The sequence below is a fragment of the Eurosta solidaginis genome, chromosome 2 (assembly GCF_040869045.1).
Source record: "Eurosta solidaginis isolate ZX-2024a chromosome 2, ASM4086904v1, whole genome shotgun sequence".
Lineage (NCBI taxonomy): Eukaryota > Metazoa > Arthropoda > Insecta > Diptera > Tephritidae > Eurosta > Eurosta solidaginis.
Genome location: NC_090320.1, coordinates 299,584,486 through 299,607,833, shown reverse-complemented (window position 1 = coordinate 299,607,833; position 23,348 = coordinate 299,584,486). Strand labels below are relative to the sequence as shown.

Sequence of the window (23,348 nt, the reverse complement as noted above, 5' to 3'; positions counted from 1 at the left end):
CTCATCAGCATGGCTTCAGAAAACTCCATAGCACTACCTCCGCGCTAAATGTCATTAGCACCCAGATAAATTGCGGTTTGAATCAATATCCCCACCATAGAACAGTACTCGTAGCGTTAGACCTATCAAAAGCTTTTGATACGGTCAACCATGGCTCGTTACTGCAAGACCTGGAAGGGTCTACCCTTCCCCCATGTCTTAAAAGGTGGACCGCAAATTATCTGGGTGGTCGGCAGGCATCGGTGCAATTCAGAAACGAAACATCAAAACAAAGGAGAATTAAACAAGGGGTGCCACAGGGTGGTGTCCTATCCCCGCTTTTGTTTAATTTCTACATATCTAAGCTACCTTCACCACCGGAAGGAGTCACAATCGTTTCCTACGCCGATGACTGCACAATAATGGCCACAGGCCCAGGCCCAAAGATCGATGAGCTATGCAATAAAATAAACTGCTATCTCCCTGTCCTCTCCAGTTTTTTCGCCTCGCGAAACCTGGCATTGTCACCGACTAAATCTTCCGCGACCTTATTTACAACATGGACGCCCCAAATGTCGATCATATTGAACATCCACGTCGATGGCACTACGCTACCGACTGTCCTACACCCCAAAATCTTGGATGTGACGTTTGATCAGGATCTACATTTTGGTGCGCACGCAACCGCAATTGTTCCAAGAATTCAGAGCCGTAATAAAATCCTCAAATCCCTTGCTGGCAGTACCTGGGGAAAAGATAAAGAAACGCTCTTGACCACATACAAAGCAATTAGCCAGCCGATTACGTGCTACGCGTCACCCATATGGTCGCCAAGCCTAAAAACCACCAACTGGAAGAAACTACAGGCCTGCCAAAATACTGCTCTCAGAATCGCCACGGGCTGTCTTCTTATGTCCCCAGAACACCATCTGCATAACGAGGCGAGAATACTCCCCATCAGGGAGAGAAATGAGATGCTGACCAAACAGTTTCTGTTGAATACCCAGAAACCTGGGCATCCCAACAGACATCTGATTGACGAACCAGCACCGCCTAGGGGCCTAAGGAGTCATCTCCGTAAGCATTTTGAGGAAATACGGCACCTGAGAACCCAGCCGTATGAAGCGGAAAAACACAAGCAGGTCCTTGGTGAACTCCATAGACAGGCGTCGGACCTTTATGTCGAGAATTGCCCGGTGAATCCAGTACTTGGAGAAAAATATCCAGAACTCGCAGACGAGGAACGCATACTCCCCAGGGAAACGCGTGTCACTCTTGCTCAACTTCGTTCTGGATACTGTAACAGGTTAAACTCTTACCTATCCAGAATCAACCCCGACATACAAAATGTATGCCCTGCTTGCAATGTGTCCCCACATGACACCAACCATCTCTTTAATTGTAATGTGGAACCAACGCCTCTAACACCCCTTTCCTTATGGTCCACCCCTGTTGAAACGGCAAGTTTCCTTGGACTCCCGTTAGAGGATATTGATGACAATTTGTGATCGGTCGCGGCTATTAGGTGGGGCGAGCATTGCTACAACAACAACAACAACATATTACATAAATAATCATATATATATAACTTAACATTTGCTGAGTAGAAGGAATGCTTTTTCGAAAACACGCTATCTACCCAATGTCTTGCACTAACATTCTTCTACTCCAGCGTTGATTTACTCTTCTCTTATTTTAATTTTAAGTACTTGTATTTTGTAGCAAAGTTTATTGAACAATACAATGTTACAAAATGTTGGTCAATCACAAGATAAACAAATTTGATAAATTCATAAAAAGAGCTTAATAAACCCATACACATAGTTACTTTTCAAAGATGCAAATATGCATGTCGTCAGGCTTATCCTTGTCAGTTGGATCCAATCGATAGCGATAGGTCTCATCGCGTAGCATACGTTTTGGCATAATCACCTTAATGCCTTTAAATTGGAAAACGTTATTGCGAACTTTCGGTATCGGTGGCAATTGCAGACATTCATCATCACCAAAGGCATCAATATCAACGGTGCCCTGATTCTTCACCTCATCTTCTTTGGGAAAAGCGTCAATATCAACTGGAGCAATGCATATATTACTATCAAAAATGTCTACAGCAGTTGTTGTGGGAGTACAAGCACCAGCCTTCATTATGGGATCGGACCGCGCCTCTTGATTCTGCGTTGCTGGTGGAGTCTCTGCTACTCGTTGTGCTTCATCAGCCAATGGCGACAAACTGTCTTCCTTATCATTAGCACCATTATTTGATTTTGTTGATTCTGCATTAGGAGATTTTATTGCCGAAGGCTGCGGCTGTGTATCTTCGGGCTTATCTTCATACATCATATCATCACTATAACCATCAACATTTACGACTGATGGTAATTCTCTTATTAATGGCATCATTGGTGGTGCAGAGGATTTGGGAAGTTTAGTATCACTTATGCGATCAACGAGATCCATATGATCCATACGCTCTTCAAAATCCATACGTCCATAGCCGCTATTTATGTCCACTATAGTCATGGCAGGCATCTCATTTTTGGACGGTTTTGGCAGATTGACCACTTTTGGATCACAATCATTATCACTTGCCTCATCTGTTTTATTTGGAATGCTGCTGCCCCCCACCACATTCGGCTCGGACAGTAATTTCGTTAATTCTATACGCACCGATTCGTTGGACATCTTCGTTTCATGATTGCCTAAGTTCGGTTTTGGCGCGGAAGTGGAAATAGCGCTCGCAAAACTGGCGATGATTCTTGGCAAGCGGTGCTGCTTGATCAGCATTTTGGCAACGCATCGTAGGCTTGTCATATTTTGAAAAATCCTTTCCCGCTTATTTTCTGATTGTCAATTGCTTTTGTTTCCTTTTTTGTTAGCAAAACGTCCTGAGACTCAAACTAGAAATTTGTTGGATAATTTACTTGAGCGTTGTGCGAATTTTGTTTAAAATTCACTACGAAAGTTAAATTTATTTAATTCACTTTTAAACAGAAAAATCAACAAAAAGAAAAAATATTTACATAATTGCAAGTAGTTACAGTAAAGGTGGTAAAAAAAAGGTAAGTAGGTATTAGAGATATACGCCGCCGATAAACGGCGCCGCCGCCGAGTGTCAAAAATATCGGCGCGGCGGCGGCGGCGTCCGGCGCGATACTACATTTTCTACTCATTTAAGACTGTCTAGGCCATTTATTGTTCATGTCGGAAATTGGACGGATATGGTCGAAAAGGGTATCGGCGGATGCGCATCACTGCCAGTTATAAGAATCCAATTGCGTAAAGTAACTCTTTCTAGCCGTTCAAAAGTAATTTAAAAAACAGGCGCTTTCGATGTCAGCTTAACACGGACTTTGCATCACCCAATTAACCAAGTTATTAAAACAAAACACTAAAAGAAAAATTATATAAAAATTTAAATGCTCACTTTGCATAATTTTTTAAAAAAATTAAGAAGGAACTATGAATTCAAATAAAATGACCCATATTTTCAAATTGTCCTTAAGTTGTTAAAAACGCAAGTTACCCGATTTTTTCAAAAATTCTATATTCCGATTGGCGTAAATAATAAGCAAAATCAGTTATGAAAAACCGTTTAGTAAATAGGTCCCAGGGGTTTAAACTCTCCTTTGAAATGATTCTCACCTCAAACTTAAGCCGATAAAGACCAACTACATTTCTTTAGTAAGAAAGAAGATAACCCATCTACATAAATCTCGTTTGAATGCCGATTTCAAGGCGGAGATGCCGTTGATAACGTCAAGTTCAGTAAGTGCAACTACACCAAAGTCCACAAAATCAGCAGGGTTACAAATTTAATGGTTATCACTTTCTGTTACGCGGCGGTCTGTTTGGGGTGGTAAGGAGGGTTTGAAAAATCACTTGGGCTTATATTCAAACATCTGTTGTTGGCGGCCACCGTGGTGTGATGGTAGCGTGCTCCGCCTATCACACCGTATGCCCTGAGTTCAACTCCCGGGCAAAGCAACATCAAAATTTTAGAAATAAGATTTTTCAATTAGAAGAAAATTTTTCTAAGCGGGGTCGCCCCTCGGCAGTGTTTGGCAAGCACTCCGGGTGTATTTCTGCCATGAAAAGCTCTCAGTGAAAACTCATCTGCCTTGCAGATGCCGTTCGGAGTCGGCATAAAACATGTAGGTCCCGTCCGGCCGATTTGTAGGGAAAATCAAGAGGAGCACGACGCAAATTGGAAGAAAAGCTCGGCCTTAGATTTCTTCGGAGGTTATCGCGCCTTACATTTATTTATTTTTTTTTTTAAATAGCGTCGAATGTGTTAGTTTTGATTTTCACACTTCATCATTCACCACCCAAGTCTCCCGTTTTGACATTTCCTAAAGTTGGCGGCTCTATCCCAAATAGTCCCTTGGAGTGAATCACTGTGATTCTAGCCTATCAACCAAGTTGAAATATCACCTACACGTTACGCCTCCTTTCACAAATGTGAATACGTAGGCACATATATTTACCAGGTGAGGCTTTGTCCTTCGCAAGAACACTCAAAGTGGTGAAGCAAAAGCTTTCCCAAGACAGTGGAACTAATGACCGGGTGTGCTACTACTCTAACGTAGTGGACAGTCGAACTAGTTTGAAAACTGAAGCTACGCGGTTATTCATAATGAATTCTTGTATCAAAAGGCCGGAAAACAACAGTTTGAACTGACCGTATATCCTTAACATTTTTCAACTTAAAATCGGTCGACTTTCATTCTATAATATCGTTTTGGTTTAGCGAAGACTATCGAAATCAATGTTTCGAACACAAACGTCTACAAATTTGGTCTACATTTAAAAAAAATGTATCCAGGGTTTTGCAAAATTTAAATTATGTGGGATTATACTATTTTCATCCATGAGTTACTCAATAATATCCACTTGAACTGCCTATGATTTCGAGGGGCATCCTTGGCCGAATAGTTACTCCCTAACGTTTCAATATGTTTCTCTGGTAGTGCTCCGTGACAAAAAAAATCCGTTAGAAAGCTTTCTGAGCTATACATAGAGCTTCTAGTGACGTTCACGTAGGTATGAATTCGAAGTCGCAGTCCTATAGCTTCTGTGCTGGCATGTTGTATGATGGTCAGGAGGTGGTGGACAGGATTGCTACTGTTCACACTTCGGGAATTATAGCTCTTAGAACAGCCAAAAAAACTATATGCCTCCTTTGGCGCGATTAACAATAGACCAACGTTGGTGCTCATCGTTAAAAATGTGCCATGAGAGCCATGAGTATTAAAAGACCATTAACAGCAACCCTAAGTCGCCTTTGTGCGTGACCAGCAAGGGGTCACAAATAATTTCACAAATAATAAAGAAATCGTGTCGATAACTAGTATTAGAAGTTAGACCAGAACATCTCCTTCGGTGAAAGTACGATTTGTACGATAAATACAGACAAAAGTGTGTACATACATTTTTTTCTTCAGACGCAGCAGTACCAGTCCCTTAGACCGGGGCTAGGTTCGAAGCCTCCCTGGAGTAAGTGAATGAAGGACAGTCCCTCCGCAAGGAGCTGCTCTTGAAATTTTTTGAACGATCCGCGAAACTTTGAGGCAAAAACCCCAGATCTTTCCGAAATCGCCAATACGTTGATTCCCTTAAAAACATACAAACAAACCCTTTCATAAATATTATTATTTTTTAAATAGAAAAAAGCTTTTTAAAGCAAGAACACCGGTGTACATCGGCGCGCCGCCTACGCCGCCGCCGATATAGTGATCGTCGTAAACCTCTAGTAAGTATGAGTAAATTCTTAGCGGGGTCTCTACTTCGATGCGACAGGTTCTGTGAATTGACAGTTGGAAAATGTATTGTGTTTCAAAATAACAGGAATTCGTCTTCAGTTGGTGCCTAGAGCGACGGTTCTCATTACCGGAATGACCCAACGAGGGGTTGTTATCTCAGTACATCCGCTGTTTAACTCGTCGTTTCACATTTCAAAATTGTTATCCTCTAAGAGATAAAGCTGGACTACTCCTTAAGGCCAAATTAAACTTCCTTAACCCTAACGCCATAGTCGTAACCATACCCATATCCATATCCATCTCGAATGTGATCGATTATTGTGCCTTAACCTAAAAATCGTGAAAATTTCATAAAAATGAAGAAAACGCAAACAATTACAAACATATTCCACAAAAAATAAGTCTCTTAGTCAAAACGTATCCAAAACAATAAATAAAATATACAAAAAGTTAATACATTCACCAACTCAAATATTTTTAGGTTATGGATATGGCGAAAAATCAAAAACCAATTGGTTGGCTAAAGGGCAAATTAATGGTGACTTATAACCATAAAGCCATAACCAGATAAAACAGCTGATCACATCTCCCTTATGGAAATCAATGTAATCGAGATAGCGTTATGGTATGGCACCATTAATCGATTACATTGATTTGCATAAGGTAGGTTCGATCAGCTGTTTTATCTGGTTATTGCTTTATGGTTATAAGTCACCATTAATTCGCCCTTAAGGTATGGTTATGGCGTTAGCGTTATGGTATGGCACCATTAATCGATTACATTGATTTCCATAAGGTAGGTTCGATCAGCTGTTTTATCTGGTTATGGTTTTATGGTTATAAGTCACCATTAATTAGCCCTTTACTCTTAAACTACGGTACGGTACTTACCGCATAAACCGCTTATACGATATTGGTCGCTGCGTAAAAATCTATATTTCGCGATAACTGACGCTTATTGGGAGAACGAGGAGACCTCACCCTTCTAATACGGGTGCCGCGAGGCATACTTTCTAAGCCGAAGCGTATTTTTTCACAATAATTACATGAATTAGCCAACAAAGCCTATGGACGTTTGTTTTTGTTCTGTTCGTTTACACAGCCCATCGTTAAACCTCCTTTACACGCAGTTAGCATAACGGACAGGACCATGAATATTTCGGAGCAACTTTATCTCATATATCACAAGGCCATCCCATAGATACTCAGTCCAAAGTAAAATTTTTTTAAGATTCTCCGTTTGATATCTAGCTTTGTGGAGCTGAAATAGATTGTACCATCTGTTCCTGTGTTCCAAGGATAAACTGATTCAGCATCAGCTTAAGGAAACCGAACGATAGGAAGTCGCTAAGTCATATGTTGCTTATGTTGGGGTTTGGAGGTGATTGTTGTTGTTGTAGCGATAAGGACACTCCCCGAAGGCCCTCCCTTGAAAATTGCCATTTTTATAGCATTATGATAGGGTATATTTTGTCTTCAGGAATTCGGGTATGATGGGAATGATTAAACCATCTCCCATATCTGACAAGGAAGAAGGTGTTCCTTCCATAACTTGAGCACTTTCTGTTCGTCGGTTGAGCGGTCACCATTATCATTTCTATTATAATCTGGCCCGACCTGAGAAGCTTCCGTCATCCGATGGTTGGTTTTTCTTTAGAATAATCTGACACTTTCCCAATCACGCCGTTGAACATCACTTTTATTTAGTCCTTAGTCCTTGGTATTTCCTGTGAGGCAGGGATGTTAAACTTTGCCTGCACATCACCCACCTAGGCATTGGTACTATAATTTCAGTAGGTCCGAAAATTATAGGCACATGCCCTCAAATCATAGTTCATAAAAAAAAAATAGAAATCTCAACAGATACAGGCTATAACTTTTTTAATAGGTACGTGGCGGGTCTCACGTCCAGCGCACAACCCGGACTTGTAACGTAGCAAATACTACGCAACAATATCTATCCCTCACACAACGCCTATCCTACGTATTATAGGTACCCACAGCATATTACTGGCCTACCGTGCAAACACAATTCATGGTGACAGCCATGCATACATACATATACACAAAAATTGCATACATACCGGCCCAACAACCATCGCGCAAGCACAAGGCAAGCCGGCGATGGTAAACACATAATGGTTGAGAATTTTCATTCGTGTCGCCCTGTACGCGGCAATGCGAGTATAATTCCCAGTGTGTTCATATACAAATATGAATAAGATGATTTGTCAAAATACATTAGGGACACTTCGCCTTAGGTATAACCACCATCCCCTTCCCGATCCTTGGACATCCCATCCCGGAGTCTAGCCACCACCGTCATCTAAAACTCTCTCTTCGGGCGTGATCATCACTACCGCCGTCATCACTACCGCCGTTATCACCCTTTGACGAGAGCCACCGTTATTCACCGCCGTCGTCACCATCTGCGAAGAGCCACCGTTAGCTAGTACTCTATCTCTCTCTGCGGAGAACCGCCGTCCTTGGATCGTAATATTCCCAACGACACTACCTAGGAAACATCTCCCTCTCCCAGTCTCTCTACTGGATTCAAGGTTGTGGATATTCTAACCTGAGATCCACGTGTGTGTGTGTGTTCGAAATCAAAACACTAATTTACTGTGTATTTATTTAGGTGGGGGAAGTGGGACCTCCACCCGACTCTGGATTGACTGAGCATACCTCGGCCTTTGACCAAACCAACCTTATAGACTTTAGTTGACACTTACAATGGACATATCTTACTGAGAGCATATTTTGAGCCCCCTTGAGCTGCTGGGACTGTAACTCTGTTCATTACCATTTGTGGGATCTGCTTAATCCTTTCATACATACATCATACCTGTAAGTATTTCGCATATAGTTTGATGTACACATGTAAGTTCATATTGCAGCTATTTACGTAAGTGTGTCCGTGTCTGCTAAATATAAATCCTTTGTCACGTTCCAACACTCAAACCGGCTTCATTTAATCCACAAGAATAATAATATGCCGCATTGTCCAAGAGCAACCCGAGCAAGAATCATACAAACAAATCTTCGTACAAACAGACACGCATAAACATAGTTGGAAATTAATGAAGCCAATGGCTTTGCCACTGGCGTCGATAATATTAACGACACGATAGAGAGATCGAAGCTACCAAGTGAACATCTTTGGCTTCGAGTGTCTGCTAGCAAAAGTGCAACGGAGCATTTCATAGAAAATCAACTAACACACCGAAATGGATGCTTTTGAATATTTGCCTACCGGACACAGCACGGACAACATATAGCGACGGGCGAAGGGTGAAGTAAGTAAATAAACAGATTGCTTTTGGGTAAATATAAGATTTCACACCTGCGTTGTGGTCGTCGGGGGTGCGCTGTATGAAATTATATAAAATCGTAGAGTTTTGTAGGTGTCCAGTCATCCTCATAATTACCAATTTCTTGTGCGGTCAGTGTAAAATATGGTTGGTTTTTACTTACATGCGCCTTCTACGCCTTTTGTTTACACAGTGCATGTGTCCGCAGAGAATGAAGAAATACCGGATAGGAAAACTGGTTGCAAGGAGAGGACTTAAAAATTTAGTTTTTAATTTTTTTCTTCTGCTAGAAGATTGGTAAATCTAAATCAGTGCAATCGATAATAGAGGATTTCTTTCATCGGATCTTTGAATGTGGTAGGGAGGGGGGGGGCTACACACTAGATATGCAAAAAAAGGATTGGCGAATCCCAATTGACTCCAATTAGCGCTTATGCGCCGTTTTGATACCACAAACTCGTGAGTTAACCCCTGAAAGGGTGTTGTAAGAAGACTAATAAACATTTTCAAGCGCCTCAGGGAAACTCGTCCCCTTATATCCATCCTGTGGAGTTTATAAATTTGATAAGCTCTCCCGGCCTAACATCCTTGTGTTCTGGGAGACTTTCGAAAAAGGGTTTTCCAAGGAACTTTATTCTGCTTCGACAGTATGCTGGGCATTCGAACAGCAGATGCTCAACCTTTTCCTCCGCCTCCGCACGCTTGCAGCTGCGACAGGAGGTATTGTGTTCCAATCCCATCCGTGCCGCATGTACCCCAATTGTCCAATGCCCCGTGAGCACCGCAACTACTCTGAATATTTCCCTTCTGTTCATCTTAAGGACAGCTATAGATCGTTTTTCGTTATATAATGGCCACATGCTCTTGGAAAATCTACAGGTCCGCAACCGATTCCACTTATTGTTGGCCTCACTCAACCAGTACTGGGGGATGCGACCCTTGATAAGTCCCAGGGGTGTAAGCACTTCCTTCGCTCCACGCCGTGCCAGCTCACCCGCCATCTCGTTACCCTGTATGTTTTGATGCGAAGGCGCCCATATCAGGGTAACGATCTGCCGGCTCGCCGGAATCAATGCGCTCTCCTACACTGCCCAACCAGGTTTGATGATATCGTCTCTGACCCGAGGACCCCAAGAGCCGCCTGGCTATCGGAGAAGATGGCTACCCCGTTACCGTTACCATTGATATCCATTAACGCTTTACACACCTCTTGGATAGCGAAAAACTCAGCTTGAAACACGCTTGCCGAGTCGGGAAGCCGCATACATAAGAACGTGGGCGGGACAGTCGCAAACATTTCCGCTCTCACTTCGCAAGCCATCTTAGATCCGTCCGTGAAAACCGAGATGTCGAATCTCTGAGTGATCCCGCATCTTTCCAATCTTTCCTTGTGGGGAAGATAATTGTGTAGTTAATGTAATTGTGTCGAATACTGTCCTTGGACATATGTAGTCCGTTTTTTGACAAGATGCGGGAGTCGTTAATATTGAGCAGGATACGGCCTTGCACGTATGTACGCTCCCTCCAAAGGCCCAACTCCTGAAGCCTTAGGGCCCTTTGAGATGCCGTTTCCTTTGTTGTAATTTAAAAAGGTCGATTGACCTTTTGGCGTTGACGTTATGTCGCCCCAAGCTTCAAGACACTGGACCTTTTATTCACTGTAGCGTATGATAGTGGGCCTTTTAGAATTTCTTTCAAATATATAAATCGTCTTAAAGGTGCTGATTTGGAGCACAAACTTCATCCAGGGTCGTTTTCCTTACCTAAACGTTATACATATGCAAGACTGTTTGCCTTATTTTGAAATTACTCATGAATTCGCTATTCTCTTTCCTTTGCCATGTGTCATATGAAGTGTTTGCATAATTTGCAGCAAGCTAGCATAATTTTAGGCGTATAAGCATGCTAGAGTTTCTATTTATTTGTATTGTACCTGAAGGCATATGAATTCTGTTGCGCAACCACATCCATACCTACTCCACTACATCCTAAGGTTAGGAAATGCATATATATGTATTCGCATATATATATCGCTCATTTACTTCAATATTGTCATAACTCAAAAAACACAATTTTCCAGGAGAGCCATTCAAAGATTTTAACTGCCATATGTTGCGCATATAAAGGCGTATTTTCATTTGTATAGCACGTGGTAAATTTGTAACGGATCACAGAGATTTTTTTAAAACAAAATAGATCATGTTACTGGTTACGTTTATATGTTATTAACTCAAAAGTTATGTTTTTTTAGTTATGACACTATTGAAGTAAATGAGCGATATTTTCGTGTCGATACGGCGCATTTGTTGTCATTTACATTTTACACTTGACTTGAGTTTGCTATCAAAATTTGATCTCAATACAAGTAAATATGTGGAAATCTATTTGTGCACTAATTTAGCATAAAATATAAATAGACACTACACGTGGTTGAATGTGAGTATGTATGTATTGGAACGGCAAAGGTGACATTCCAAAGGTAAGCGGTTCGATTGCCAGCAAAACTCATTTTAAACGTCTTTTCACTGCAAAGCCTACATACGAGGTGGATGCGCTTAAAGTTTGCTACGAAGAACCAAATGCTTATGAAATTTTAGTTTTCGAAGTGAACTCCTTAGAATTCTCTGAAAGTAAAAGTTCGGCCCAAAACTCATCGATTTTAAAATTATTATTTCGCATGTGTTTTATTATATAAACTTGTTTACTTAAGTGTGCATATGTTAACTTAGTCAGATGCCGTTCGTTGTTCAAGCACCTATAAACTTGTTTGCATTAAATTTAAACAAGAAGAGAGATCACAAAACCCGTGCATTGCATATTTTCAGTGAAGCTATTTTGAATTATTAAAAGTTTGTTTGTATATTTACTATACAAATATGAGATACGAAAAGTGCATGGGAAGATTACCCTCACTAGAATATGCGCCTTGTCTAAGGTGTGAAGGCAGCACCCGACTATATGGCTGAAACCCTCAGGGGCCTACATCTACCCGTTACCGGCCCCAAGAAGAGAGAGAGATTAGGGTTACAAGTCAGGAAAGATGAAAGCCATTCAAGCGACAAGTAGATATTAGAAGGCGAAGGTAGATGAAATCAATTATTGCTGTAAAGGAGAGAGCGAGAACGAACCGAGAAGAGGAGTGGAGGACCTTACAAAGCAGAGAAAGCGAGAGAACCCAAGGTTTTCAAGGGAGCGGAAGTGTTGAAAGTAAGCAGAACGGTTTCAACAAGGCGTAATATATACACATGTACATATATTTATAGCGGGATTCATGTAGCATATAAGGGTTGTCAGGGAAATTTATTGCGTCTTCGACCTAGTTGCCGACCTAACCGACCCGGAAGGTTAGGTTAGGTTGAACTGGCCGGTCCATGAGGACCTCACATAGACTGAATAAGTCCGTAGTGTACCAGAAGTTTGTTTTAACGACCAAGCTGAAAAACCCTATCAAAAACCAGGACCTATGTTATAAAATAACTCCGTCCCCTTGGCAAATACTATAAGCTTCCTAGGATTTAAGCCACTTGCTGCTTCTAGATCTGACAGCTGTATCACTCCCAATAGCTGGAGTCTTAGCCTGGTAAGCGGAGGGCAAGAGCACAGAACGTGCTCGATCGTTTCCTCTTCCAGCCCGCACTTCCTACATCTGCTATCACTGACCAAGCACAATTTAAAGGCATGTGACGCCAGAAGGCAGTGTCCAGTTAGAATATCCGTCATGAGTCTACAGCCCTCTCTTTTTAATGATAGAAGAAACTTTATTAGTGTAAGGTTGTAAGACCTACACATAATCTTCGACACTTTACAGCCCCGCGCTTGAACCCACGCCTTTCCTGCTTGGTCGATCATGTGCACCTCCCGCCTTCGCTTAACTTCACCCAGTCTAATTGGGACGTCTATGGAGCAAGCTTCATGGGATGCGCCCTTTTTAGCTAATTCATCCGCTTTTTCATTCCCATCTATTCCCATATGCCCTGGGACCCAATATATATGTATGCTTCTCCCTGTCCCAATTCCCTGCAGGGAATGCTTACACTCTAACACGCATTTAGATGCTGTGGTAGGCGAAATTATTGCCTTAATTGCTGCTTGACTGTCAATATAAAAGTTAACACGATTGCAGCTTGGGCTATTTTCTTCCAGGGTTTCTACTGCTTTGGTTACGACTACTATTTCCGCTTGGAAAACGCTACAATAATCCGGCAGCCTGTAGAATCTGTTTATTTCCGGGTCAGCACAGTATACCGCAGACCCTACTCCTTCCACTACTTTGGAACCATCTGTGTACACATGTATAGCCTCGTCCGCCATTTGAGCACCCTTGCGCAAACCGTCCACCTCTATTGTGGCCTTAAGATTGCCCTCGAAGCGCAGATAGGGAATCAGGAACCGACTCGGGAGGAATTGTGTCTAATTAGCACGTTCCTCACGGAACGACGTGGTCCCGATATAGTTAGGCTGGTGCCAACATGCGAATGAAACTGTTTCTATCGGAACCCGCCTATGGAAGCAGAGGAAGAGGGCGGCCCCCACTTCGCTGGAAGAACCAAGTGGAAAACGATTTCAATTCCCTTGGTGTGAACAATGGGCGCCAGTTGGCAGAGCAAAGAAGCGACTGGCCTCTGTAAGTAAAGTGCTAACTCGCCGCGGAAGCAGGTCGAAGGCAGCTCGCTGACAAAAACTTTGCCGCGAAAATATATCGATACTGCAACCGCTATAAAAGGAGATGGCTTCAGGATGAATAAAGAGGTAGCGATCCTGGGTTGAGGCGAAGCAGTTCCCGGCTGTGACCAATTGATCATAACAATTCTTTTGGGTATACGTCTGTACAAAGGGAGCTTCTTATTTATATGTCCAAGTTGTTGAGGGACGAATCCAGTAAACAACTGCCAACCTTTGATCCAGCGCGGTGGTAAAACGATGTTAAGCAAATAGGGGTAATAATATGGAAACCTTGAAGTTTCTAAAGCAAGTTCTTCCAAACCTGTCACGGGATGCCAAAAAAGGGTTTTATTTTGTCCTCGTTGTTTATTTCCTAATATTAGAAGTTCTGTAAAGCCTCCTAGCAGAGTGGGTAAGTGAAGTCATCAAAAATTGCACAAAAAGTCTTTAGCTGGGCCCGTATCTCGTTATACGATCACGTATTTTAGATCTATTTGCATTTAAAAAATTGATTTCGATCTACAGTTTGAGATCGAGCTACTGTAGGGTGTGAACAAGGCGTGACAAATATCAGTGATTAGGGTATATACCATAGGATATATAGGACAGCATAGAAATAAACATCAAATCTCCACAACCGCGTTGCAAACTATGGGTCGGCGGCTCACTCTGGACAGTAGGTAGGTAACCCTACAAAGAACAATGGCAAATAGTAATTAGTGTACTAGTACTAGTACCGGCGAAGGGAGTTGTCGGAAATCGATGTGCCTGCTAAGGCTCAGCGCTCACCATATGCTGGTAGGGCAACGTAAGCTGTGGCCTAAGGAGAGGATAGCCACAGATAAGGTGTCAAATGGTGGAACGAACCGACTGCAACTACGAATTGGACCCCTTCTCCCATCGGCTCGGCTCACCGGGATAAAACAAGGGCGCCAAAACCCCTTAAAAAATAGGGTGCGCAAGCTCAGCTGCCGAAGTTGCAAAGCCTTTCGGCAATAACCGTGGAAAGCGCAACCTCCCATAAACGTCAGAAGTAGGACGAGGACTTCTAAGCTCCCCAGAAGAGGCACCAAAATTACCCTAAGGTAAGCAAACTCTGCTCTGCCGGAGTGGCCAAGGACCGAATCCTTATAGTAATCCAGGAATATGGAAATAATCGTGGTGCCATCCATAAAGACAAGCGGCCGTACATCCGTAACAAAATCGCAAACGCCGTTCTCGAAGTACTGATGGACCACCAAAAAAAGGGCCTCGTTTATGAGGACACAAGATGTACAAGGCAGGTGCAGTCTACCTTACATTTTGGTTCGCCTAAGAGCTGGGCATGAGTTCCCGATACAAGACTGAAGTTTCGTGCTGGTGAAGGACGCAGTAGGAACTAGGGGGCAGGTTGGCTTTGCCCTGAACAAGGAGGATCTCGAGCCTCTTAAACAAAGCAATGGGCGTGTGCATTACGGCATCGGCGAGAAATTAAATTAATTCAAGTAAACCGAGGCGACGCAAAACGCGAATCTTTTTCGGCTGATTCGTTGAGCACGAACATCGAACCACCCGAATAGAAAGCGAAGTTCTTCGACATGGTTTTCGCCACATCATAGCGCAGATGCTCTAAGCAAATCTGCTGGAGCGACGGAGAGGATCATGATGTTACAGTGGTGGCGGTAGGGGGTCTGAACAAACTCAAACAGTCCTCATAAAAGTCCCTCGGATTGCTTTACTTAGCTTGACAAAAATCTCAGTCTGCTAAAGCATTTTTCAAACTTTTTCGATATATCTCCAATATATGCAAAATAATTGATTTCCATGCACATTGCCATATTCACATATACATAGAAACCCATAGTAATAAATTCGTATACATATAATCTTATGCAAAGTTATGTAAGAGCTATATATATTCACCAGAACTTTCTTACACTCAGCGCTTAACTGCACGGCGAGAAAGTTATTTCAATAAAAAAAGTTTATGCAATTAAAGCCCAATGTACTCACACACACACACTTATGCATGTGTACATACATATACATAGTAATCTCAAAAAAAAAAAAAGAGACACTGAACGTTCGTCCATCGAACATCGTAGATCGAATGGCCTCGCCTTTGTGGCAGCACAACGATGGATTATCTTAATGTTGTCCGCTCACTATCCGGCCATTAATATCGACTGACTGCCCGACACCGGTAACGCAACGATTATGCCAGTGAATCTTTTTGTTACCATTTACCTTTTTTTGTGCGATTTTGTGCGAAAAGCTTTCATTACTTCCTGCATTCCATAAATCACCGCTCATGTGCCATACAATTTGGCTACGCTTTTGCATTTTGATTTTTGGTCATTTTCGTATTGAGCGCCTTTTATTTATAATCCTTTGGTATCCTTTGGTGTTTGGTTGTTACATCGATTGGCCGATTGGTTGGTGGGTCAGTAAATTTTCGTATGTTTATGGTAGACGGATATTGAACCGGCATTGTAAATTTGCTGAGAAGGTGCATAAAATCATACGAAATTAGCAGGTAGAACGGATTGTGTGATTGTGGTGCGTGTGTGTGTGTTTGCGTGTGTGTTTGCGTATGAAGGTGAAAATTTGACTGAGAGTATATACAATTTAATTGGTTGTATGTCAGACGCAACTGTAAACCATTTTTCAAGGGAAGGCTATAAATTTCAACCAACAAGTCTTCCATGCAGTTACGTGCGATTTTTTTAAAGTTGGGCTGAATTTTTTTTATAAAAATTTGCATTGACCTCATACTTATAGCTCTTACCACGTAGGTGCATCTATGTAACTTATTTGTATCTGCGTGAGCTGCTAATCTGTAATACCAATTATCAGAAGGAAATGAAATAATCGAAGCAAGTATACCTTTGGCAGCAGCTAAAGGGAAAAAGAGGGTGAAATTCAAGGTTTGCATGCCATCAAAGCCAAACCAAAGTGGAGGAGCACCATTTATTGTTGTTGTTGTTGCATTAACGATAAAGACACTCCAAAAAGGCTTTGGGGAGTGTTATCGATGTCGATGGTGCTTTGCCGGATATAGATCCGGTACGTTCCGGTAACAAAGCACCATTAAGGTACTAGCCCGACCATATCGGGAACGATTTATAAAACCACAATAAGCCTTCTAGGCCATACCGCCCTTCCCACCCACTCGTTCTATGAGGAACATGGGGTCGCCGTAGCCTCGGCTGTTGAAACAGGATTCACCACGGGTAGGTGAGGTTGTCAATCGAGTGGGAGAAGCGCTACACAACCCCTTGTATCAATTTTGTATTTTACGACAGACATACCTACCGTGGGTATATTATAAGCCCCTAACCCGCTGGGGGCAGCACCACTTACTAAAATATTCAAATGGCACTTGATCGTTAAGAGAGGCGTGGTTGTCCAAATAATACCCCCTCTCTGCCCTTCATCGAGCTAACTAATAGCGTTTTCTTTTCTGAAATAAATTGTTGCCTAAGTAAATGGTAAAGCCTTAATAGAGTTACTCCTACCCCAGAAAATTTTCAACATTTATAGTGCATGCAAAGAACATAAATGGGAACCCCGTGTATTAGCTGATTTTCACAAACCCGCTGTCAATGATAATAAAAATTCATAAGCAATTATTTCCTTCATTTAAATTTTCGTCGCATAAAAATATGCGAAGTTACGAAAATAAATTGTCACGATCAGCTAGTTTAGCAGAGTTGCACTGCCACACCGCCATTTTTTGGAGGGTAAAAGTGTAACGATTTTGCGCTGAGAGCAGGTAACAATTTTCACAAAAGAACGGAATACCCCGTAAAGGCGTTAACTGCTTTTTAGAACAGAACAAAATATATTTACAACCCTTGCGCGGCGTACAAAAAGCGTAACACTTTTGCCAGAAAAGAAAACGCTATAAGCTAAGGGGTGGCACAGCTACTTTTGAATTTTCTGTAGCCAAATGTTTGGTGACAAAATGTCAACGGCCATAAGGTAAATTGGACTTTTTTGAATATGACGTATAAGCTTATTTGAGAAATTTCCGTTTGACGTTATGACCATTTCGGAGAAAAAAGTTATAACAATATTTTTATTGAATTGAGACCAGCACAAAAACAAAAAAGCTGTACAGGATGAATTTGTCGTTAAGTTGGACCAGTCTGATAGTTGCTAGGGACATCCTTATGTACTCAGAAATTTTTTTCAAAACGTAGTTAGATGCCAACGCAAGTGACAGAGATTAGCTCTTTGATAGCCGCCTAAATATCTAATTCCCTAACAGCGAGAGGCATGCCATCTACAGCATTCTTTATAGTAGGTGAGCAGTGATCGGGTAACATTAATTTCAGGCTCTTACTAAGCTCATGGCAGAATATTTCACCCTAAACCCTCCCGTCCACCCTGGATCCATGCATCAACAGGATCAGACACCATCCACGAACAGGACCAGATTCCGGATGTGGCAACAGAAGCGGAAGCCGACGTATAGAGGTCTTCCCTGCCAGGAATGAAGTCGAGCTCAGTATGAATATGGGAGTGCTCGTAACTCATAAGCTTATATCCCGCTTTTTCCACCGGTTATAGATTCAGCATGCCGTTTAGTGCAAAGCTAGCCGCTGTACTGCTTGCAAGCGTTTCACCATGAAAAAAGTGCTTTTCACAAGTCTAGAACCCTATAGAATAGCATCGACTTGACCACCATATCATGCAGCTATTGAAGTACCCTCTAAAAGAACCCGCAGCTATAGGCCATTGGCTTTCGACAGCAGTATAAGGCAACCGAAGTCGTGATAGCTTGCTATCAATAATAACCTCAATATACTTAACCCTGTCAGACAGCATCAGCGCACTAAATTTAGGTATCTTGGACCTCTGCTAACATATCCTAAAGCCTGGTCGGGTTTTTATTTATTTATTTATTTGTTTGTCTCAGCAGCGTTTCAGCCTCACTATTGAGTTGGCAGAACAACGTGGTAATCAGCTCAGGACTCAATTTTATCTATATAAACATTGTTAGACCATCATCAGCTTTGAGCGTAAATTTTGACACATTCATGTAGTGTGTACCCACTCAGGAGATCGGCACAAACCATAAGGGTTGCGGGTTTTATCGCGTTATCCTCACTAGATCCGCCACTCTTATTGAAGGCAGGGGCACCTCTTGCAGGATGTGACATCCCATCACTATGATCGGTCTTCGGCTGCTAATAACATCTCAGTATGCTTACATCCTCTGATACAGAGGTTGCCACTACGTGCGATATCCAGACCAAGAACCCTGACTCCAATGCAGGTCGCAGTTTAAAATTGTTTTATACTCAGCGTGCTTTGCACACAGAGTATATTAACTTTGATTGGATAATGGTTGGGTGTACAGGTATAAAGGAGATAGATATAGACTTCCATGTGCCAAATCATTAGTATCGAAAAAAAATTTGATTAAGCCATGTCCGTCCGTCCGTCCGTCCGTTAACACGATAACTTGAGTAAATATTGAGATATCTTCGCCAAATTCGGTATACGGACTTATCTGGACCCAGAATAGATTGGTATTGAAAATGAGCGAAATGGGACGATAACCATGCCCACTTTTTACATACATAATATTTGGAATGCACAAAAAACCTGATTATTGAGTAAATAATACACCTAGACTGTTGAAATTCAATGGTTGGACTGATATTGAGACACTTGATAAAAATTTGAAAATCCTTTTGAAAATGGGCGTGGTACCGCCCACTTGTCATAAAATCAATTTTACAAATATTATTATTATTATTATTTATTTATTATTACGGCCACGCCCACTTTTATATAAAAGATTTTTAAAAGGGTCATGGATGAATAAACTAACCTATATCTTTGCAAAAAAGAGCTTTATATGAATGGTGTTCGTTTCCCAGATGGAATTAGAACAAGAAAAAGCAAAAAATTCAAATTGTTGAATATGGGTGCGGCACCGCCCCTTTTATGACTAATTAATTTTCTATGTTTCGGGAGCCATGACTCGAAAAAAAGTAACGGATCGTAATAAGATTGTGTGCACATATTTTTCTCATAGCAGGAAATATTTCGAGTAAAAATGGAAAGACCACGCCCATTATTATATATAAAGGATGTTTAAAAGGGTAGTCGACTAGAATAATAAGCTATATATTTGCGAAAAATAGTTTTGTATCAATGATATTTCACTTACCAAGTTTTGGGAGACATTTTTTTTTAATGGGCGGTGCCACGCCCCTATACCGATCAAGCATAACACAACATTTAGAGAGCCTCAAAAAAAGTCCTTTGTAACAAAATTCGAAAAAGTAATTTATCTGAAATGAACTGTATAATTGAAACTCACGCTAAGTATGTAATATTCTGTTACACCTGAACTTATATACCCTTAATTGTTTAGTTTAACTTTTAATTGTTTCGAAAATTGGTAGCTTGATTTTCAAGTAAATAGTTGATTGATAATTTACTGCAACCAATTTTTGGGGATTCCAATTATTTATACATCTTCTGCTAACGTTCCAAACGCTGAACTGTCGAATAAATAACTCCTATACTCAGTATTGCAAAATTGTTTTTATTTAGACTACTTTGGGAGTACTACAATTATACTTCACTAATAGCGTGTTTAAATCAAACTGATTAGTTACACCTCAGCTTGCGCTGCTTTTATACTCTCTCGTTACCTCGTTCGCATATTTCTCTTTAGGTCTAGACGTTTCACGCACATGCATTCTAGAATAGTTGTATCATATGCTTGGTTATTTAGCTATATACATGTATATCTGTAGTTAATGCTTTTCTTCTAGCCATATGCGTGTGTGTATCTGTGAGTAACAACTTCTGCTCTTAGCCGCAGGCTACATAACCTCTCAGCTTCAAGCTGCTGGTTATGTGTATGGAATATTCTTTGTTGCCTTGTACATATGTAACTGCGTCTCTTTGCTTTAATGTGTACATGAACATAAGTTTGGCTACTTGCTGTTTTTGTTGTTGTGATTATTTACTAACAGCATAGTGATGCTAATATTCGTCACATTACTAAACTAAGCTAAAAACTTTGCATCTCGATCCGTTCAGTTCCGAGATCACCTATTTCCAAAATTTTAGACTTTGTTTTATAACTCATTTTAGTATATCGCAATCGTCCTCTATTTTCCTTTTTCAATAAAACTTTCAATTCACCAACCCCTTTTTTTCATCTTTCTTACAAATGTCTACCTTAACAAAATGCGCGCCAATAACGTCATAAAGTTGGCTACATAAATTGCGAAGTGTCAGTGCAATGAAAAATTCCTGAAACTATTGTTAAAAAAAGAAAAGAAATTGAAATAAATTCAAGTGCAATACTTGGCCAATTCTGACGACAAATGGTTCATGGATATTGTAATTCTTTAAATAAAAAATAAATAATTTAAAAACATGTATCAGAGTCAATTTGTTTGCTTTTAAGTGCACTCAGCTATGCTGCTTTATTTATCAATTTGTATGTATGAGTAAATGTATGACTGTGTTTGTTTGTATAATAGCCAATGACAATCGATACCAATTCACGAAAATATTTCACGGCCATCAGAAAATATTTTTGTTTTACAATTCCGTAAGTGACCTTGAACGATGAATGGTGCTTGGTTTTTATTATTCGCACGAACGAAATTTAATTTTTTAAGTAGAAAATTGATGACGCTTATAAAATTAAAAATTGCTTTTCATAAGGTGTGGACGAACAAATTGGTGACAGTACGTGGAATCGCTTTATATATACATATATATTTCACTGTGTCTGTGCTTTGCAATATTTTTTATTTTAGAAAAATTTGGAAATTCCATTACAATTGGAGTGAGGTCAGGATGTTACCAAACCACAGAGTTTAAAATTAAAAAGCTTTTCATTGAAATGGAATTTTACTAACAATAAGTGCGCGGTTTGCTCCGTGTCCGTGAAGCGTCCGTTTATGTATAATGAAGCGGAAATAAAATTTGAAAAATAAAACTTTTAATGAAATAAGTAAGTTAGGAAGTTAAGTTAGGTGGAACTGGCTGGTCAGTAAAGACGTCACATACACTGAATGTGCATAGCGGTACAAGAAATTGTTTGACGACCAGGCGGGGAAACCCCAATAAGACACCAGGACTTATGTTATAAAATAAATCCAATATTTAAGCTATCTTTCATTTCTAACTTTTCGAAGGGATTCTTAAGAATAGAATGTATTTTGCCGCAAAAAAATTGTTACTACCAAACCGGCATGGCTTTGTTGTAGGAGGGTCTACCGCCACAAACTTAGCTTTGTTTAGTAAATATTGCATTGATACTTTCTCTTCAAGCCATCAAGTAGATTGCATTTATACCGACTTCTCTAAGGCTTTCGACAAGGTATCTCACATTATGTTACTACTTAAACTCGCTTCGCTTGGTTTTCACTCTGTATTTCTCAGGTGGTTGTATGCCTGTCTAAGTAACAGACGCTGCATGGTCTCGATTGCGGGTGTATCTTCCAACTATTTTACTGCCACTTGTGCTCTTCTTTTCATTTTGTTTATAAATGATATAGGAAATCGTTTTGTGCCATCGGAGTTCTTACTTTACGCTGATGACCTAAAAGTTTTCTCCATTATTAAAAATTGTGATGACGCACAGCGTCTCCAAGAAGACTTAGATAGATTAGCAATCTGGTGCCGTAATTCGCGTCTAGCACTCAATCTCAGCAAGTGCTTTCATATTTCATATGTCACATTTTCTAAAATTCGCAATGTCTTACCAACGATATATAATATCTCGGGTACTCCCCTTCACTCCTTGATCTTGAGGTTATCTTTGACTCCTCGCTCTCTTTCAATAATCATACTAACTATGCAATTTCAACCGAGTATACTTCCTTAGGTTTCTTGAGGCGTAATAGCATCAACTTCTCAGAACCCTATACCTTGAAATGGCTTTACTCATGGTTTGTTCGTTCCAAACTGGAATATGCGGCATTTATTAGGAGGCCTTATCACAAGTTTGCAATCGACAGGATTGAGCGAGTACAAAAGATCTTCCTAAAATTTTGCCTAAAATCCTTACATTTCTCAGACCCGATCCCTTCTTATCATTCCCGTTTGCTGCTAATTAATTTGAAATCATTTGAACTCAGGAGGTCAACCCTTTCCTTGTCCTTCATTTTCGGAGTTGTTAATGGAGACATTGATTACTCCTCTTTACTGCACGCGATTCATTTTCTTATTCCAACGAGGTCTCTTCGTTCTCCTAACCAGTTTTATGTTAAACATAAGTCTACTAACTATGCGATAAATGATCCATTGTCACGCTCTCTACGTGAACTTAATGAGATCTCTAATTCTATTATGCTTAACTTTTCTTATCCAAAGTCCAAAGTCTATTTCACTTAATTTACTTAACTCTGTTTTATAGTTGGGCTTAGTTATACGTTTTAGTTAGTAAGAACCATTGTTGTTTTTGGCAATTTTTAGAAGTTTTCTAGGACCTAGCCCAATTTCTGCCTCGAGATCTGGAAACTCTGTCGCCCCAGTAGCCGGAGCCTTGATCTCGCGAGCACAAGATACGAACACAGAACGTGCGCAACCGTTTCTTCCTGCAGCTCGTACTTCCTACATCTGCTGCTACTGACGAGACCTAACTTATAACCGTGTGACGCCAGAA

The 23,348-nt window shown here is 40.8% G+C and overlaps 2 protein-coding genes across 2 annotated transcripts in view; one reads left to right on the top strand and one right to left on the bottom strand.

Annotated features, from left to right (window-relative positions):
• The window catches only part of dpr3 (defective proboscis extension response 3), a 663,598-nt gene that overhangs the window by 165,593 nt on the left and 474,657 nt on the right, over positions 1–23,348 (top strand). The window lies entirely within an intron of this gene.
• On the bottom strand, positions 1,686–3,021 carry LOC137242886 (uncharacterized). The gene has a single exon (XM_067770136.1). The coding sequence runs from the start codon at positions 2,791–2,793 to the stop codon at positions 1,804–1,806; it is 990 nt and encodes a 329-aa protein (XP_067626237.1). The 5' UTR covers positions 2,794–3,021; the 3' UTR covers positions 1,686–1,803.